This window comes from Perissodus microlepis, chromosome 3 (genome assembly GCF_051167445.1).
Source record: "Perissodus microlepis isolate ML-2025 ecotype Zambia chromosome 3, ASM5116744v1, whole genome shotgun sequence".
In the NCBI taxonomy this organism is placed as follows: domain Eukaryota; kingdom Metazoa; phylum Chordata; class Actinopteri; order Cichliformes; family Cichlidae; genus Perissodus; species Perissodus microlepis.
The window spans coordinates 29,738,172-29,757,465 of NC_140463.1; the positions used below are offsets into that span (position 1 = coordinate 29,738,172).

The 19,294-nt window shown below is 41.8% G+C and overlaps 1 protein-coding gene and 1 non-coding gene across 2 annotated transcripts; both read right to left on the reverse strand.

Moving 5' to 3' along the window:
* Positions 1-1,576: 1,576 nt before the first annotated feature.
* On the reverse strand, positions 1,577-16,696 carry shtn2 (shootin 2). Its single transcript, XM_084923946.1, has 17 exons — positions 14,467-16,696; positions 13,429-13,478; positions 13,013-13,073; positions 12,741-12,835; positions 12,378-12,576; positions 12,156-12,253; positions 11,029-11,110; positions 10,479-10,573; positions 7,323-7,457; positions 7,077-7,230; positions 6,652-6,790; positions 6,379-6,440; positions 4,867-4,964; positions 4,717-4,737; positions 4,566-4,619; positions 4,270-4,420; positions 1,577-1,995 (listed from the first exon to the last, which is right to left on the reverse strand). The coding sequence occupies exons 1-17, from the start codon at positions 14,504-14,506 to the stop codon at positions 1,838-1,840; spliced, it is 1,692 nt and encodes a 563-aa protein (XP_084780072.1). The 5' UTR covers positions 14,507-16,696; the 3' UTR covers positions 1,577-1,837.
* A 796-nt stretch (positions 16,697-17,492) lies between these two features.
* trnal-cag (transfer RNA leucine (anticodon CAG)) lies at positions 17,493-17,575 on the reverse strand. The gene has a single exon. It is a non-coding gene; the product is annotated as a tRNA-Leu (tRNA).
* Between the last annotated feature and the right edge of the window lie 1,719 nt (positions 17,576-19,294).

A 19,294-nucleotide genomic window follows, 5' to 3' on the forward strand; every position in this document is an offset into this window, starting at 1 on the left:
TGCTGCAGACCAGCAACCCCATGACAGCTAAGATAGAATCTCAGAGTTAGCATTAATTTGCCTGTTAGTGACATTTCATTTTCAGTTGTATTAATTTATTTAAAATGTAGATTTTGTCATTTTTATATTTTTGAGGCTTTTAATAGAAGCAGATTTATTTAATGGGTATTCTTTACTTCTTTATTTAGTTTTTTATTTATTCGTGTTTAATTATGTGTCCTTATGAAGTCAAAATATTTCCTACTATAGCTCATGATGGCGGGAAATCTGTAAGAAAAAGTGAGGAAAATGTGTGCTCTAAGTATTTCCACCGTTAATTAAATATACAAACCACAGACATCAGCAGCAGTAGGACGTCAAACCTCGTTTGTCTTGGTCCCCAAGTAGCCACATTGTATATACTTTAGATTAACAATATCTGTGTAATTATTTTATTCTGCAGCTTAAAGCAGTTTTTCAGCCTCCCCTGTAGGAAGCTGATGAATACAAAAATTAGTTTTAACCAAGAAGACCAGATCTCTGTGTTCGTTTCTGAAGAATGGGCCACTGGCTCAGTTAAATTTGATTCAGGATACGTAGACTTAGAAGTGGGTTTAATAGCAGCCACGATTAGAGCTCATTGCAAGGAAATCAGCACGCATTTATAGTTAAAGAAAAACACATTAAGAGGAAAATTAATTGACATTATTTGGATCTCACCTCAGTGTGAGTCAATGACACATCTTTAATATCACGAGCTTTTGTGTGCATGGATTCAACAGCTAGAAAGACGCGAGTACACACTATGTCTCATAGCCTGACACCTCTGAGACTGAGGTATAAACCAATAAAAAATGCATGATTAAGAGTGAAAAGGCAGACCTTCTGGTAAAGAGCTAAATAAAGTAAATATATAATGTGAAACAGTGTGAAGACAGTGAAATGGTGTCAAAGTCAAAGGTGGGAGTAATTTCATCCTCTTTTCAAACGCTTTTAACAAACGCAGATAGACAGGGAGGCAGGTAGCACAGTGTGAAGGTGCATGGATTCATTCATGTATGCATGCATGCGCACATATATATGCAGGACCTGTGTGGAGGTGAGAAAACAAAAGGCAGCCTGCTACATTTTAAAGAAACTTTCAGGGGGGACACACACAGATCACCCGAGGCTCTTATCTCAGCAGCACCTCTGGGCTCTCGGTGCGACAGCTTTAATGTGTCCAAATGAATGGCAGCCACTATTCTTCTGCTGGATCGAGCTTTAAGAGACAGACACCTTGGGAGAGGAGCGGGCAATCACATTCACGCAAGTGTTTTCTTTAACGGCTCGGGCTATTTTCCATCTATTTTCTGCACTTAGATCAGCTGAAATCCCAGTTTCTGAAAAGGATGATGCTGGCTATTAAATACGGCTGAAAGAGTGCCATTTCCTTTGACACGCAACAAGGTTTTTATAGACCTGGGTTAAACGGCATTTGAAAAATGCTCTTCTTTGTTTTTCTGTAGCTGGAAATGCAAGATTTAATGTTCGTTTACGATATAATCCTGACCCTCGGATTCCCTCAAGAAGATAAAACAAACACAAGCAACTGCTGTCGGATAGAGAGCTGACAGCTAAAGTTTTTATTTAAAATTTTCAAGGCAAGTCAGGCAGTGCTGGTTTGTTGTAAGACACCAAGGAGGCAGTGCATTTAAATACCGAGTCAGTGCAAAGATGTAAAGATAAAATGGATTCTTTTAAAGTCAAACATGCGTAGTTTGCTCAATCATCTTTGGTCTATTGTCATATAAACCTGCAGTATCATAATAACAATAATAATAATAATAGCAACCAGCATGTCCTCCTCTCACAGCTGTCAGGCTTGGTGACTGATGAACAGTGCTGATGCTCTGATGCGAGAGTCTCTCTTCTCTCGGTTCTGCTTCAGCCTCCGGAGCACAGGGGCGCTGCCGCTCTCACCTGCCCAGGGAGCATCGGCTGCCGCTGGAACACACGGCAAACCTGGTTGGACATCTGCACAGAGATCACCGCATATTCGTTTTAGGCACGAGTCTCAAAATGGGAGCTAAAGGGTGGGCTAAAACAACTGAAAGCAGGTAGAGAATAGAGAGGTTTTCTCTGATTAGGAAATATAGGTAAGTCAGAGGGAGCGAAATGGCTCTCGGCCTGAAAGGGAGCCAGTTATTTCTCCCTTTTGTGTCTGTATCTTTCCCTTTTAACAGTGAATTTGCATAACTTCTTTCCTTTTTTAAAAATAAGTGGATGAAGATCACTTGCATTAATGCAAACAAATACTAAAAGCTGGCATCTAGAATTTCTCTCTTTTTTTTAAACTAATGAAAAACATCTAAAAGCATATGTCCTGGTTACATCCTGGTAGGCACTTCGCATTTGTAACTAACCTCCTGGTTGCAAGCCACCGACCACTCACATCTGCCCTAGACTCATGTGCTATTTGCGCTAACACTTTGAGTTTAATGAAACGTGTCACGTGCATTTATTTTTGGACGACTAAGTTATAATCATGAGAGCCATCAATACTACAGAAGGGCTGGCTCGCACACGTCTTCAACCCAGCAGCACAGAAGATCTTTACAACCAATCAGCGTCACCTATTCAGTACCCTACCACATGTGAAATATAGCCACAGTGAAGTTGACTTTTGACCTTTTTAGTTTTGTCACAAGCCGCTAGCGACATGGAGACAAGCGCAAAGGTGTCCTTAGGTCTTGGTGCCAAGACGCCACCCACAGCAATCATGAGACAAATGTCACTCCCAGCTTGTCATTTATGCACAGAAACCCTTCTTTATTAAACATTTAAATGCAGTGGGTGTGTTATTTTTGATGTGCATTGAACACACACATGCATTATTTTTTACTGTGCAGGGTTTATGATTTAATGGGTATATTTCCAACGCTAAGATAAACAGCAAGTGAAAGCAAACCTAAACAGATGGTAAGAAATGGCTCACTGACAAACTGATGATCTGCATCACTGTCACTCCTACTTCTCGCAGGTCCTGACCTATCAAACAGAACCCACTGCATTTCTCTGACATCATCAGCTTCAGACAAAACGGCAGGATCCGATGTCTTGAAATGAGAGCAGGTTGATATAAATGGTAACATCTTCATCGTTCTACACTATCAGACATTTCTGTGAAATTGTGTCTAGTTGGTAAATGAAGTCTCCATGTAAAGTCCAAAGCTGTTTTGTGAGGACAGAGTAACGCTGACCTTCCACCACCAAGTTCCACTCATCTTTGAGTCAAAGTGAATGTTTGTGCCCAATCTGACAGCATTTATGAGATATCAGAGTGGGACATATGGAAGGCAAAGACCGATCCACTTATCCCTTATAGTTCAGGTTAATGCGCCCCATTTTAATATATGACAAACATTTGAACAAAATCCAGATTGGAGACTCTGGTCCCCCCAAACTTATGTTTGAAATACCTGGCATAGAAATTATATGTGGTGCACATAAGCAACAGAGGACACACAGAAGTCAGAGGGTGCCTTGAGAGACAGTGGCTTGGCACAGACATACAATCAGAACTGGTGGCATGGTGGTGGAGTGGTTAGCACTGTCACCTCACAGCAAGAAGACTCGTGTGTTTATCCTTGGTTGGGCTTTTCTGTGTGGAGCTTGCATGTTAAATCCATTGAAGCAGGTTTTCTCTGGAGACTAAGGCTTCCTCCCACACTCCAAAGACTTGTTGGGTTAAATGGCGATCTAAATTGGTCATGGATGTGAGGTAAATAAAGAGCCTCAAGTGCACACAGTTAAAGTGTGACTTGTAGTTAAAAGAGCTTTGAGTGCTCTGTAAGGCTAAAAAAAAGTGTATTCATCTGTTTGTGCTCGTGCTTTGCACCTGAAAGCACAAATAATGTAAGAAAACAATCTAATAAACAAATTAGAATCAATTTATTGTGATCTCATTGTAATTTAAGCTGATTAAAGAGTTCTAGAAGGTCATAAGATTATAAAGGCACCTGAGCTGTCATTTTGCTGAGTGTGGGAACACATGCACAAAACCCAGTATTCGTTTTGGCAGCTATGTTTTCATGTTTTAGATAGAACAAAATCGGATATTGTGTGATAATAGATGCTTTTTTCCAAAAACAACTGTTGTAAAACCTTTAAAAAATCACTCTGTTCTTTGAAGCCTTAATTAAGCATTAGTCATTCATGTATTAATGGCAGACAGGCCATTTATAATTAGCCAACGTCACACTGAAGGTATAGTATATGGTTAAGAAAACACCATGCTTGTCAGCGTACCCTGTGGTTGATTTGAGGGTGGTGGTTCCTGATTGTCTCCCATTGCTCTCCTCCTCCTCTGGAGCACCATCAGGAGCTCTGCTTCGCCCACATTTCGGCCAGTTCCCCTCCTGGATGGCACTCTGCGGAGGTGCTGACGCTTCATGTTGTCCTGATGTATTAAATAGTTAAAGATGGATCAAACACAGCAGATCAAGCTGCCATGCATCGCTCACGGCTGTGAGGTTTGTTTTTTTTCTTTTGCAACACGGATGTGACTTTCAGCCCACAGTGAAATTTGATTTCATAGTTATTACCAGCATTCCTTTCAACTCCAGGATAGCTGACTTTCTGTTGTCACTTTTCTGGTCCTGTAAGAAAAGTGTGGATTGCAAAAAAAAAAATCTGTCACTGACACAGATCACAGCTGTGTTATAACAGAAAATGAAGAACGGCGGGATAACTGACCTTCCAGGAACTGTCGTCCTCCTGTGGGAACAAGTTAGATGGTAGTTATGAGACAGAGTTTATATTTATTTCTGCAGGCTATGCTTTTTTATCAGTTTCTTTGGAAAACACTGATATATCAAATGTCAATTCACAGTGCGATTTTTCTACCTGTATTCTCTTCATAGGTCTCAGGACGATGCCTTTCTTTATTCTCTCCATCATTTCATCCACTGCTCTTGCCTTCATGTCCAACAAGGGAGCTGCTTCTTAAGTAATGAAAATGAATATTGGTGCTGAGATTGCTTTCTTAGTCTTCTATGACAGTTTTTTTTAAATCAGTGTAGTGTGTTGTCCCTATTTTGACAACTTCCACTATTTAGGTATAACATTATGACCGCCTGCCTAATATTCTCCTTTTGATGCCAAAACAGTCCTGACCCATCAAGGCAGGGCCTCCACTAGACCCTGTAGCTGTGTTAGCAACAGATCCGCAAGTCCTGTAAAAAGTGATTTGAGGCCCCCATGGACTTGTTTGTCCAGCACATCCCACAGATGCCCGATTGGATTGACATCTAAGGAATTTGGAGGCCAAGTCAACACCTCAAACCGTTCCTGGATCATTTTTGCTTTGTGGCAGGACAGATTATCCTGTTGAAAGTGGTCACAGCCATCAGGGAGTTCTGTTAACATGAAAGGGTGAACATGGTCTGCAACAATGCTTAGGTAGGTGGTACATTTCAAAGTAACATTCACATAGATGACAGGACCTGAGGTCTTCCAGTAGAACATTGCCCAGTGCATCACACTGCTTCAGCCAACTTGCTTTCTTCCCATAGTGCATCCTGGTGCCTGGTGTTCCCCAGGTAACTGATGCACACAACTGGCCATCCATGTGATGTGAAAGAAAATGTGATATATCAAATCAGGCCACTTTCTTTCATTGCTCCATGCTCCAGTTCTGATGCTCACATGCCCATTGTTGGTACTTTCAGAGGTGGACATGGGTCAGCATGGACACCCTGACTGGTCTGTGGCTTCGCGGACCATACTCAACGAATTGTGATGCTCTCTTTCTATCAGAACGTTTTCAGCAATTTGAGCTACAGTAGCTCGTCTGTTTAGACCACACAGGTCAGCCTTCACTCAATGTGAATCAATGAGCCTTGGCCATCCATGAGCCTGTCACCGCATCACCGCTGTTCCTTGGACAGCTTTTGATAGACACTGACCACGGGAGTCTCTGAACACCCCACGAGAGCTGCAATTTTAGAGATGTTATGACCCAGTCATCTAGCCATCACAGTGAGTCAAAATCACTCAAATCCATACGCTTGCCCATTTTTTCTGCTTCTAGCATCAACTTTCATGGTAAAATGTTCACTTGCACCCAAATATTTCCCACCTACTAACAGGTGTCATGATGAAGACATAATCAGTGCTATTTACTGCACTGTCAGGGGTCTGTGTATATTTGCGTGTTTTGTATGTTTGTTACATCAAATGTTTTATGCAAAGATGAGATGCTATAGAATTACTGCCTGGAAAAATTAAGATGCTTTTCAGGAACACAGGACATATATCAAAATGAGGGATCTCATTGATAATCTAAGATTAAAGCAGAGTCCCTGTTAAATCTCAGTGCTTTATGGTGAAGGTTATGTTGCGTGTGGTTAGACGTACTGTTTAAATCATCAGCAGCCTTGGCACCATGTTTCTTCCTGCTCTTCAGGAAATCCTTAAAGCTAGCGGGAGGCAGAGAAAGGGATTAAGTCTCTGAAATCAGTCGACCATTGAGTTTTACATATGGACATTTAATATTAAAACATCATCCTCACCAGCATAATCACAACCAACTTAACTCAGCTGATGTGCATTCAATATCTGAAACCATCCTGTGAAACTTAGACTTGTATTCTTAGTAGTAGACGAAGCTATGGCTTTAGTTTTTCATACTTGGTAACAGTAGTGGGAGGCGGAGGAAGTGGAGGAGGCGGAGGAGGGAGAGGAGGCAGTGAAACAGAGTCAGGAATGGCTTTCTCTCCTGGTTCATCACTTTTATCATCGCTGTTGAGTGTCTGTTGTAACTCTTTCACTAAAAAGAAAGAGAATAGAGAATGGGAAATAACAAAAGCTGATATGGATGAGCTGATTAAAAGTCTCTTTAATGCACCGGTGCTCAAACTGATGAGGCACAGGGGCACGCTGGAAGTGAATCACTGGTTGCACATCCATTTGAAGGTGATGACCTCCAATCACTGCTTCAAGAGAACCTGAATATTTCTAAGACATCAGAAGACTTTTCTAAAATGTATTCCATGTCATGTACAGTTATTTTGTTGTGATTAGATAAGGTCGTATCTTCAGGCACAAGGGAGTACCTTCTTCCTGGAGCTGGGTGACCAAGCTGTTAGCGTCAGATAGCTGAGTTTCTACAGTCTTCCTCTCCTCCTCGCTCTTCTCCAGCTGCTCTCTCAGGTTCTGCAGCTCAGAGAGGGCACTGCTCTCCTCCACGGCGCTCTGGCTCTGTTTTAACTGATCACAGGAGAGCAGAGGCATGATGAAGACATCAGTTATTTCCACTATGTTCTGTTATCGTGACACTCTCAGTGATCACGTTTACCCACCCGGTCCTGGTAGTAGAGTTGTATGTCACACAGGGCTGTGCTAAGTTGGGATATCTGTTGCAGTGCCTGCTCCAGCTGCACCTGCATTTTCAGGTCTGTCTCTGAGGCCTGGGCCGCCTTCTGCTCCAGGATCATCTGATGGGGGGAGAAACAAATGGAGCTTTGACAATTTCAACACATATTTGGATTCTTTGTTTCTAAGAAAATGGAAAAGAAATACATCACTGACAATAAACCATAATTAGAGGAAAGATGAAGTGAGATCTAAAGGACTGGTTGCTGATTGTCTCCCAGCAGGTGGTTGTCAAACCAGCGTTTGACTGAACAATGACTTGGAAGCTTTGTTACGTATTACTCATCGGCTTCACTGAAGAGCAGCGGCAATGCGAACAGGGTTATTTTGCTGTGAGACAAAGCATCATTGTTCTCGCATTGTGACAAAAAAAATGTCAGACTTTGCCTTGAATCGTTTTGAAAATGTGCTTCTTTCTTCTCTGCTGTGGAAAATGAATACACCAGCTGTGCTTAATCATTGCTGTGTAGATCTCCTCAATCAGCAGAGTGCTCTAAACAAACCTTTTGCTCTTTTGCACAGGCGTTTGTGACATGTGTTAATGTTGTGCTAGTTGTGCACACAGTTATATAGGCAAAATGCAGGGTTTGATTAGTTTTCGAACCGATAAGGGAGGCGCAGTGGTTAGCACTGTTGTCTCACAGCAAGAGGCTTCTTGGTTTGAACCTTCTGAATGGCTGGGAGCTTTCGTGTATTCAAACATTTTCCATGTACCAGTTGGTTTTCTGGTTTCCTCTCGTGTCCAGCAATATGAGCATTAGGTTAACTGGTGATTGCAAATTGGCTGCAGGTGTGTCTCTCCGTGTTGACCACGTGACAAACCAGCAGCTTGTCCAGGGTGAGCTGGGCCCCTGTGATCCTCAAGCTCCTCTATCCCTAACTTGGATAAGTGGTTAAGAGAAGTAATGCACATGTGTAACCAAAAGAAGTGCAGAATGATCGTGCTTCGCAATACTGCAAATGTTACTATTGATCTGATACCAAGTAAATACAAAGCCAGGATTGCTGATACCAATACCGATAACGGTAGGACAGAGCAGTTTGTCGTGATTTTTGAGCTGGATGCTAATTCTGAACACATTTTTATGACCACTAAATTACTGTGGTTTTATTTTCTACAACAATTTGCAAAACTGTGTCGTGCTGGTATCGATCGAATACCAATACCAGCATTGGTATCGGTGCTATCGATATTTGGATCGAGGAGCCCGCCTCTAATGCACACAGACTGTTGAATTAGACACCGGAAGGATCAGTCATTCAGAGAGAAGACAGAGACAGGAAATCAAGGCACGGGAGACGCGCAAGGAAAAGCAGTTGCCAAAGTAAAACAGGAAGTGGAAGCATGTAGGACAAAGAAAGGCAGGAAACAAAAACAAAATATGAACAATGGGAAAAGAACAACAATGACATCAAAACCGAGATGTCATTACATTACATTACATGACCCCCATGTCATTTCCTGACATGGGGGTCCACAGCTGAGCAGCTGCTGTTGATATCATCTGTAGGTGGCACAGTACTTTGTCCACATAGTCTTGTAATGTGTTCCCCAACCAAAACACTGTAAGTGACACAAAAAAAAGCTGACCACACCTAAAGAACTATCCTGACAGAGATAATTATAACCTTAGAGATGGTCTGGTGTGGTGGTGATGGTTAATTTAAATGACACAAATAGCCAGATCCAAAATAAAATCAGCTAAGAAAACCTGCTACGTGTTATTTTGTGTGTAACTGCCCCTAATACCCTTTAATTCCCCCCAAAACAATACAAGGGACGTGACCTCGGTGCACTCTGCTTATAATGGGCGTCTCTCTGATAGATTTTCTAGATTTTTTTTTTTTTTGAGAGCAGGTCCGTGATCAGAGAACAGGAAGTGTGAGAAAATGAGGTTTTCATTTCTGTGTTTTTACTATCGGGACAAACTGAAGCAGCAGCTTGGTGTCGGCGCATGCAGCACGAGGCTCCGCGCTGCAAATTACACCGCTTCAATCTGTGGGCTCCCTTTAGCAGAGAGCAATTTTCACACAGCAATTAGCACAATTATTTCATACATACAAACACACACACACACACTGCAACACAAAGGAACAAAGAAGCACACACAGAAAAAAAAAAGCTCCAAATCGTTTCCTGTTTGAGGCCCCCGCATCATTATACCACCGTGCATCACACAGGAGAGGTGTGAATGGTTGTTGTTTTCAAAACACATGAAAACAGACAAATAGTGGTGCACACAAGAGGCATTCAGCGCAGGGGGGTCTTTTACCATGAATTGAGAGTAAAGGGGCTGAATTGTGTGGAGAGTCGGGGGTCCTTTTCACAGGTAAGGACCCCTGTGAGGAAGCCCATTGTGCGCCTGTCCAGTAAATGGAGGAGGCTGCGCACAAAAGCGACAATTGCTATATGCTCGGCAAAACATAAAGGTGTCAGGCGAAGACAGGTTGTGCTTAAAGACCACTATTCTCCTTCGGCGGCAGTGATGACCACTAATTATGGCGCAGGGAGGGGCTAAATGGGAAGAGAGACAGCTTTTTTTTTTTGGAAAGAAAAGCCCTTCATTATGGGAGCAGCTGGGACTGCAACAACTGTGCTGTGTGTGTGTGTGTTTGTGTGTATTCTGCTTGGGTATGTGTGTGTGTTTTTTAAGTGAATTGATGTTTTTCGTCAATGTGTACAAGTGCGTGTGCGCTTTTGTCTTGTCTCTTCATAGAGGCGACGCACATTTGACCAAAGTGTCGTCGGTGTGAGAAACGATGAATGGAGACCCCTTGTGCTGTCCCGCCACATCAGCTGCGGTGCGACAGCAGAAACGTGTGTGTGTGTGTGTGTGTGTGTGTGGGTGGGTGTGTTTGCATCCCCTCCCTCCCCTTTCACTGGAGTGTCCGTCGGTTCCCCACACCCGCCCGAAGGTCAGCGCTAACACTCCTCGTCCCGTTCCTGTGGCACGACCTGTCACCCTCAGTATATATAGGTGTGAATATATGACAAAATGTTTTGTCCAGTGCTGAAAACACACACACACAAACACACACACACACACACACACACAAATACACGCACACGCATGTGCTCGCACCTGGGTGGCTAAGACTTCAGCGTGTTGCCGGAGGCCCTGCTCCAGCTCCAGCTTCTGAGACATTTCTGTGAACTCATCGGTGACAAGCTGGGACACTGGGTGTGCACACGAGGGGGAGGGGGAGACACACAAAACAAATATTAATGACGAATTTATGATGCTTTTGATTTAGAAGCAAGCAGACTCCTGATTGCATAATGGTTTGGGGTAAATGTCATTTATGAATTAAAAATACACAATGTACCAAATATGGCTCAGATATGTCTATAAGATGGAAAAAAATTGCATAACTAGAAAAAAAGTGGTGTGTGTGTGTGTGTGTGTGTGTGTGTGTGTGTGTGTGTGTGTGTGTGTGTGTGTGTGTGTGTGTGTGTAATTTCAGTGAAATGCTCCTTTAATTGCACTCAAAAGCTGGACTGTTGTTACACTGAAAAATTAATGAACCACAAAAATGAATGATCTCAAGTCTGTTGATTCATGAAAGGATTTTTTAAGTGAATCAATAATGAAAGTAATCTTCAGTCTTCAGTCTCATCTAATCAGGACTTACCTCGTTTGAGTTTATTTACAGTCTTGCTTTGTTTGTTCAGTTTCCTCAGAATGGCCTCCTTCTCTGCAACCTCCAGTGCAAGCTACACACACACACACAAACAAACATACACAGAGAAAACACAAACTTCAACTTTATGACATGTTATAGTCTTATGGTTTGATGATTTACATTTGGTTTTTTTGGAACAAAGAAGCAGCTGTAAGGTTCACTTTCACAAAGCAGCCAGTCCCTTTGACTGTACATGAAAGATGGATGTCACTCGCTGGTTTGCAAAGTCTTGTTTTAAAGCATTGACCTTTTTGAAACTGGACTTGATGAGCGAGGGCGGATCTGACCAACAGTTCTGAGTGCTGGGAGAGACGGCAGGTGTCACCACTCTTTACAGCGTCATGCAAACCTTATTTTAAAGTTTCTCCAAAGAATCTGATTCATACTGTTTCAACATCTCCTTCTGAATCATCTTTGAGCTCCTGTGCGTGGTAAAAACTGTCAGAATCATGTCTTCAACACGGCCACGGCAAAAGCACCAGGAGATAAAAATCAAAAAAGTGCACGACAAGCTCACACCAGCAGATTGCAACGGCCACAACGGGTGCTATAAAAGGCTGTTTATTGACCTCCTGAACACTAATTGGAACCATAATTTGCTAAATGGACAACATGTATTATTCAATAAGACTTTAAACAAATGATTGAGACCATAGAGTGAAAAAGTGTTTACTCAGGGTCGGGGTAAAGGAAGCCACAGGCCATTTCCCCATTAATTCCATTACATTTCATTTTATAGCTAGATGAGTCGGCCCCTGCTGGCTATTAGAAAGAATGTAGCTTTAAGGCATCTTTACATACTGTGTTTGGTAGGATTCTTTAAGACAGGGGTGGGGGGTCTTGCAGGTTTTAGATGTGTCCTTGATCCAACACAGCTGATTTAAATGGCTAAATGACCTCCTCAACATGTCTTGAAGTTCTCCAGAGGCCTGGGAATGAACTAATCCTTTGAGTCAGGTGTGTTTGCCCAGGGTGAGATCTAAAACCTGCAGGACACCAGCCCTCGAGGCCTGGAGTTCCCCACCCCTGCTTGAAGTGCTCAGACTCCACAAATATAAAAACACTGTCTACATTACCTGCTCTCTGAGCTGCGTCTGCTCACTGGTCAGATCCTCCACTTGTTGCTCCAGTTTAAGCTTCTCAGCCAGCAGACCGTCAACAGACGCCTGCAGCTCTGACACACATGACAGGAACAAAAAACAAAACAAAACAAAGCAAATAACAAGATTTTATTTTCTATTTTTTCCCATTCTAATTTCAAAATTGCTGTTTTCATATCATGTGTAGTGTCAGCTAACCTGTGATCTTGGCTTGACTCTCAAGCAGCAGCATCTCCTCGCTGCTGCTCCCTCCGGCACCATCCACCTCGTCACCATCCACCTCGTCACCATTAACCGCAGGGTCAAAGGTCATATCAGCCAGGTTTTCAGGTAGTTCAGCGATGAGTGGCATCAACATCTGGCTCTTTCTCTTCAGGACTTTGTTCTCTTTGGTGACCTGGGGAAAAACCAGATCAAATAGAGATCTGATGATTCAGGTGCTGAAGGAAAGGAAAGGAAAGGAAAGGAAAGGAAAGGAAAGGAAAGGAAAGGAAAGGAAAGGAAAGGAAAGGAAAGGAAAGGAAAGGAAAGGAAAAAGAGTCCAGTAGTTAACAGACATACTTTGAGAGCCAGTGCCTCAGCGCTCTCCCTGCAGGAGCGCTCTATCTGGAACTGGATCTCCAGCACGTTGATCTCTTTCAGGAGCTGATTGGAAGCTGATAAAGAGCACAGTGGTCAGTCACGAGCTCTTCATATAAGCATACTGAAGAGGATACAATCATTCAGAAAACACATTCATAACAATTTTCTGTGCGAAAGCTCCTCGTTTGTTTGTCCCACAGTCCTGTCATTTAAAAAACATGTAAACAACGTTGATATTTGAAGAGTCTCACCTTCCTCCAACTCCGACAGCCTCTGATTGGCTTCGTCCCTCTGCTTCTCCAGGATGTGCCACTGGCAATCAAATGTCAACCAGCAAAACGGAAGAAAGAGATCAATCAAGCAACGGCAAATTGACGCAGCTGATTTTTATTCACATTTTATTCCATTATCAGACAGCTGAGGCGCCAAATTACGTTTCAACGTAATCACGTTTATGCGCTTTTTAGACCATTTTGATTTGGCAATTTTGTTTCATTTTTGTGTCATTTCATTTTTATCCTTTCTCTATAATAGCAGGCTCTTGGCACACAGGGAAGATTTCTAAACCAGAGTCAGTCAAATTTTTCCCTTCCATCAAGCTAGCAGTACACCAGCCTGAGCAGGGCTCAGCGATCCCTCCTGTGAAAGGTATCAGTCACATCAGTACCTGAAGGTCTTCCTCATCTTCGGAGGAGAAAGCACACTCTTCATCCGAGTCTGCGGGCAAAAACATGACACTTTATATTGTGAAATGGCACCTGAAAAAAAAGACACTGGCAGATGACCAAAGATCAGAATGAATAGAAGAGAAACTCCGTGAGGTTGTTGTGCTCTGCGAGGAATACGGGAAGTGGAAATCACATGAGGAACCTTTAAAGGTTTTCGCTTTCCGTGGCCTGTGACTCACTGAAGGTTCCCATTGTTACTTCACTTTGTCCTACAGACTAAGGAGTCAGCAGTGTTGAAATCAAATAAAGAATCCTCTTTCTTGCTGAGCGTCAGATCAGAATAGTGATTCCTGTTGCAGCACATTACCTATGAAACCAAAACTACTACACTGCTTGTGCAGGTTAAACAACACGTGTAGCAGCACCTCCAAAAGTCACAGATTAATCCCTCATATGTCTTTTGTTTAAGCTGTTTAAAAACTGAGGTGTAAGAAACTCACTGCCAGAGAGGCCGGCTTCAAAAGCAAGTCATTACCAACAGACCCTCACATTAAAATGCTGAGCTTTAAAGCAGAAAAACTGTTCCTCATCTCTGTACGACTTCATGACAGCTGTGCGGGGGTCAAAAAGGATTTAGCTGCAATGAGATCAAAAGTCATGGAGGTTATAGCTGTCTGCTAGGCCCCGCCTGCTCTAATGAAATCTACCAAACTGGACTGCATGACCATGTTTTGTGGCGCTTTTGGAGCGTTTCTTTTGAAATTATATAGCAAATAATAAGAATTGCATTCTTGTTAATTATACAGAGGATTCAAGGTGAGTGAAATTTTAGCATTATTTTATTTCACGCAGTAGAATTTAGCTGGTAACAAAAGCTGTTGTAAACAATCAAACACAAGAAATGTGCATCAACTAGAAAACCTGCACAATGAACATCCTCGCAACGTAAAAGTATTTTATTTTTCTGACGTTTTAAACGCTGAAACTTTTATTTAGCTCCTTCAGCACCTCTTTAGGGCCAGATTATTGAGTCTTACCTGCAGCCGCAGTGTCCTCATCCTCATCTTGTACCCACATCCTGCAATGCTTTCAACTTTTCGCTCTTTAGTAAACAAAAAAAAGCACACACACAAAAACACAACTTTCTCCTGAACAGCAACGACTTTATTATGAAAGAAGCAAAAGGGAATTTCAGCTTAAACCCTCCCCCACTTCCAGGATTCGAAAAAGAGGAACCTTCCCCTGGCATACGGCCGAAAGCTTCTTACTAATCACAAGACCACGTCTCCAGAGTTTATGAAAAGGATGAGATTATATCTTAATGCAAATAATGATGCTGGATATTACAGATAACACCCCCCACCCCTCTCTTTTTGTTTCATATAATATAAAGGGGGAAAATCCATGCATGTGGTCTCTAAGGGAGGACACTGTCTCTCTGCTGCACGATCAACGTCACTCAAGGAGCCGAGGCAAAGGCAAAGCTGCTTTCACTCCTCTATCAGCATCTGCACTCAGAGTTCATGACCTCTGAGGCATCAGACATCTGCCACAGGAGCCACGTTTCTGCGTAATAATTCAGGAGATGACAACGATGGGTGGGAGCATGATGGTGATGCTGATGACACGTATTTCTCTACTGTGAATCATATAGAAACTTCTAATTTCTGAACCCTCACTCCTCTTTTATTCATCCACCTGCCTTCTAGGAGTATATTTTTAGAAGTTCCAAGCTGGGCGGGTCGATGATTCAGGGTGCACGAGGGGTCACATGGAGATCACAGTATTTTTAGTGTTTCTACTGCCAGAAACAAAGCAAAGAAAAAAAAACATTGGCTCTCCATCCTGCTCAGTCTATTCGTTTCTCCTGAAAGTAACAAATACACATTTTTACAGGGGTTCTTTAGCAGATTGTCACAAGTTGTCACAAGTTAAAGCGTAGTAAATTGAGCATTTTCACAGTATTGCTGCCTTCAGAGAGACTACATATATATAAAATTATATAATATTGACCTTCAAACCTCATGTTTCATACCTAGTTATGTACTTGTCCACAATTCGTTGTCTCCTTTGAAGCTATAAGGTCAAAGAAAAAACAATCTATAGCACTTCTTTGAGTCTTTATTAATTCCATAATTACAGCTATTATTGTTGGAAGAGAGTCAAATAATGCTCCCAGAAGCCAGCTTGTGAAATAAATTAGCAAAGTGTCCACTGGCTTCTTTATTTTATGTCAATTAAAATCAGAAAGTAGTTTCTCTTTAAATCCCTCGACACGCTGGCATTCATCATTTCCAGCACAAACACTGGGACAATGATTATTTTCAATAATTCCTGATGAAAGCAGGACGCTAATCAAAGGATCTCATTGAAATGCTTTTCAATCACTTTCGGTGCGCATATGCAGCTCAAGTACAGAGATCTGCTGTGGTTCACTGCAGAGGGACATCCTTGTCGTCTCTCTCTCAGTGTGTTGCTCTCTTTACAGGCACCACCTGAGCACCAAGCCCTCCTCCCGCCTGTCACCCTGACCTTTACTAATGATTTTTCACCATGTTAATAAAGGTGAAATTGTCACTTAACGTTAGCCGTTGTCTGGTGTTTCTCACAGTGTGCATCAGTGTCAGAAAACCTCATTAAAAACCAGAATCTTTAATCTTCTGATTAAATAGAGACAGATTAGAAAACCAGCAGGTTTTATTTTTCATCCAAAGAGACTAAACAAGGATGGCTTTGGGTCTCACTCAACCTTTGGTCCTGATATTACTCATGTTTCTTTGTTTTACTTTTTCTCTCATTTGCCAAACACACGAGGAAAAGTTGTTACAAAAAATGTGCAGGACAGTTTTAGACATAAAAAGCTGAATCCTGTGATTTGGTGAAATGCTCCTTCACTAGTTTACTAATCAACATGTAATGATTATTTATTATAGCAGGTTATTTTAGTTCATATTATCTGATAGAATACAGCTGTGTTGAAAGCATGACCAACAACGACTTCAAGCATTTAAAACTATCTTGTGGGAGTCGACGTTCGTATAATTTAAAACGACCCAACTGGCAACACTGGTCTGATCTCCTAAACACTCAAATTTTAACAAAGAAATTCACCACAGTGTCATCATGAGCAGATAAAAGTGTTTTCACAGGAACTGTAACGCCTGCTGTGAGCATCCCCATGTAAAGACGATAAACGACAACATAACAAAATACACATGTAAGAATATCCCTCAATAACTTAATATACAGTTATTAAGATTTTATATTATAAAATACAAAAAAAAAAGAAAGAAAGTAATGGCATCATACAATAAATATTTTTAGGATTACTTTGTAAATAAATAAGAATGTTTCCACCAGATTTTCAGGCCCAATGCATCTGAATACTTTATATTTGCAAGTCCGAATTTTTAGACTGAAGCATAATAATAATAATAATAATAATAATGATAATAATAATAAAAATAATAATAATAATAATAATAATAATAATAATAATAATAATAATAGGGGTCCACAATTTTCCCGTCAAACTGTTTTATGAATGCAGCATTTTTTATTTATGTCAGTCATTATGCTCTTTGTTCACTGAGTGTCTTTATTTATTTATTTATTTATTTATTTATCCTCGTTGACAGTCATATTTTTATATTTCTGCTATATTAAACCTTTTCATTCTTTCACTGGGGTAAAGCCACAGTGCTTCATGCTGTCGGTTGTGTTTCCCAGCCTGCATGTGTGCATGAGCTGGAAAGTTTTCTATTTTAGGTTGGGGCTACTGGTTACTGGCCAGAGCTGTCAAAGGCCGCTCAGGTTTCCTCTTAACAAATTCAATAAACAGGTTATCACTTAAAATCAATCGGACTTGATTCTCACAGAGCGAAGTTATAGCAGATTTAAACACATAGTGCCAGCACCTGTGTTTTGAGACTGTTGGCCGATTGACACTTGATGCCACCCCGGGAACAGCTGACTAAAATGCAACACACGGCGGCGTGTTAACTAACAGGACCTAACCAACCCCGAGGAGAGCGAGCTGTTCGCGCTGCTTGTGAAAAGTTACTGTCAGAAGTGGGATTCGAACCCACGCCTCCAGGGGAGACTGCGACCTGAACGCAGCGCCTTAGACCGCTCGGCCATCCTGACTTACGTGATAGGGCAAGCTTTAGAAACGGAACAGTGGATATATGATGATGGGACGTTCCCACGGTTCTGCCTGTAGCACATTTAGATAACAGACAATGAGAGGAGGCACTGAAAGCGTCAACAGAGCCGCTCCTGTGAAGATAAGGAAGCGAAAGTTCAAGTTGCTGCTCGTTTACCACGTGATAGACACGCTCGCTCTCAAACCTGCAGCCGTTTGACATTTACCTCGACGGTGTACTGTGACAGGGCTGCTGTGTAACTGCCGCTGCTTACACAGCAGAGGTGGGCAGATCGATAGCATCGATACCTGCACCTTATTAGTGCTGGATCGATACTAGACTTATACTATCGATATTTATTTCAGTCCTTTAACATCAACATGTAGCCCACTGAACTGTGTTACAAAGATATACATTAATTTATTTGGAAATCAATAAAATGTACCTCAAATATCAATGTGTTTTATTGTTTTAAATAATTATTGTTGAAATTAAAAATCACAGTGATTTAGAGCTCATTAAAATGTGTTCAGAATATTTGCAAATAAATGATGATTCATCGCATAATGATATCAGTGATACTGGCCTGTACTGCTTCCAGCTCTGAAATATTCCAGCGCAATACACGTGGAGGTTGGATGCTGTAGTCTGCATCCAGCTGTGAGTTTGTGCTGTGTGTTTCAGCCCATCACAAAACAAAACTACAAAACTTTGAACAGAATACAGGAAATGAAGCCAACGGCTTCCTTTATCATTTTCACGCTTCCACGGTGGCTAGTTTAGAGGCTGATGTGAGTGGTGGTTTAGACCTGACCACTTTCCTGTCATCCAAAAAATAGATAAATGATTCATTATTTCCCCACAGGAGTTCAACTCGTTTTGCAGGGAAGGTTTCGCATCACTGAGACCTTGGATGGTAATTCACATAGAATACCACTTGCAGTGGGCTGGTCAGGTCTTTTAGAAGCAAGGCAATAAAGTATTATATCTTGCATGAGACACTAAAAGGATTGAAAAAAAGACTGCATAAAGAGTATCTAAAGAACAAAGCAAGGAGTTGAACAGAGTGTCTACACAGTAAAAATAGTATGCCCAATTTTAATGTAATTAAAGTGCTCGGTTTAATTAAAGAATGTGTCATATGCAGGTTGCACTCGGGTTAAAGAGGGCTATGCTCATTATTGCTTTATTCATAATTAATCAGGTAGGTTCCACTGAGCTCGAAAGGGAGACACTGCCATGGTGAAAGGCATGAAACAATAATAGAGATCCAATTAAAAAAGCAGCGTCTTACTAAAAATTTTAATTGCTCTTTACAGCCGTTACGAGTCACCGGCTCTCTCTCTCACTCAGGGGATTAAAGTTTTTCTTCACGGAGGCAGAGATCATGGTGATTTTGCGAGTCTTTGTGAGCATCCTCTCCGTGATTGGCTGGGGCGCCACACATGCCTGCCATCCTGAAAATCTCAGGCCTGGCAACACCGCCCTCATCTGCATCCGCTCCCATCGACTGTGCTGTTTGAAAAAGCAGTGGGTCCACGACGTTCACGTGGGTTAGGATACAACACCACACTGAGGTGATCACTGGGGGTTTAAACACCACTGATCTGATATAGGTGGGGGTGTGGAGGCTGTGATTATCTGCTGGTTTACATACATCATGTTTGTGCTTGAAAATGAGCTGAATCTGAGCAAAAGGGAAAGATTAAAAAAAAAGGAA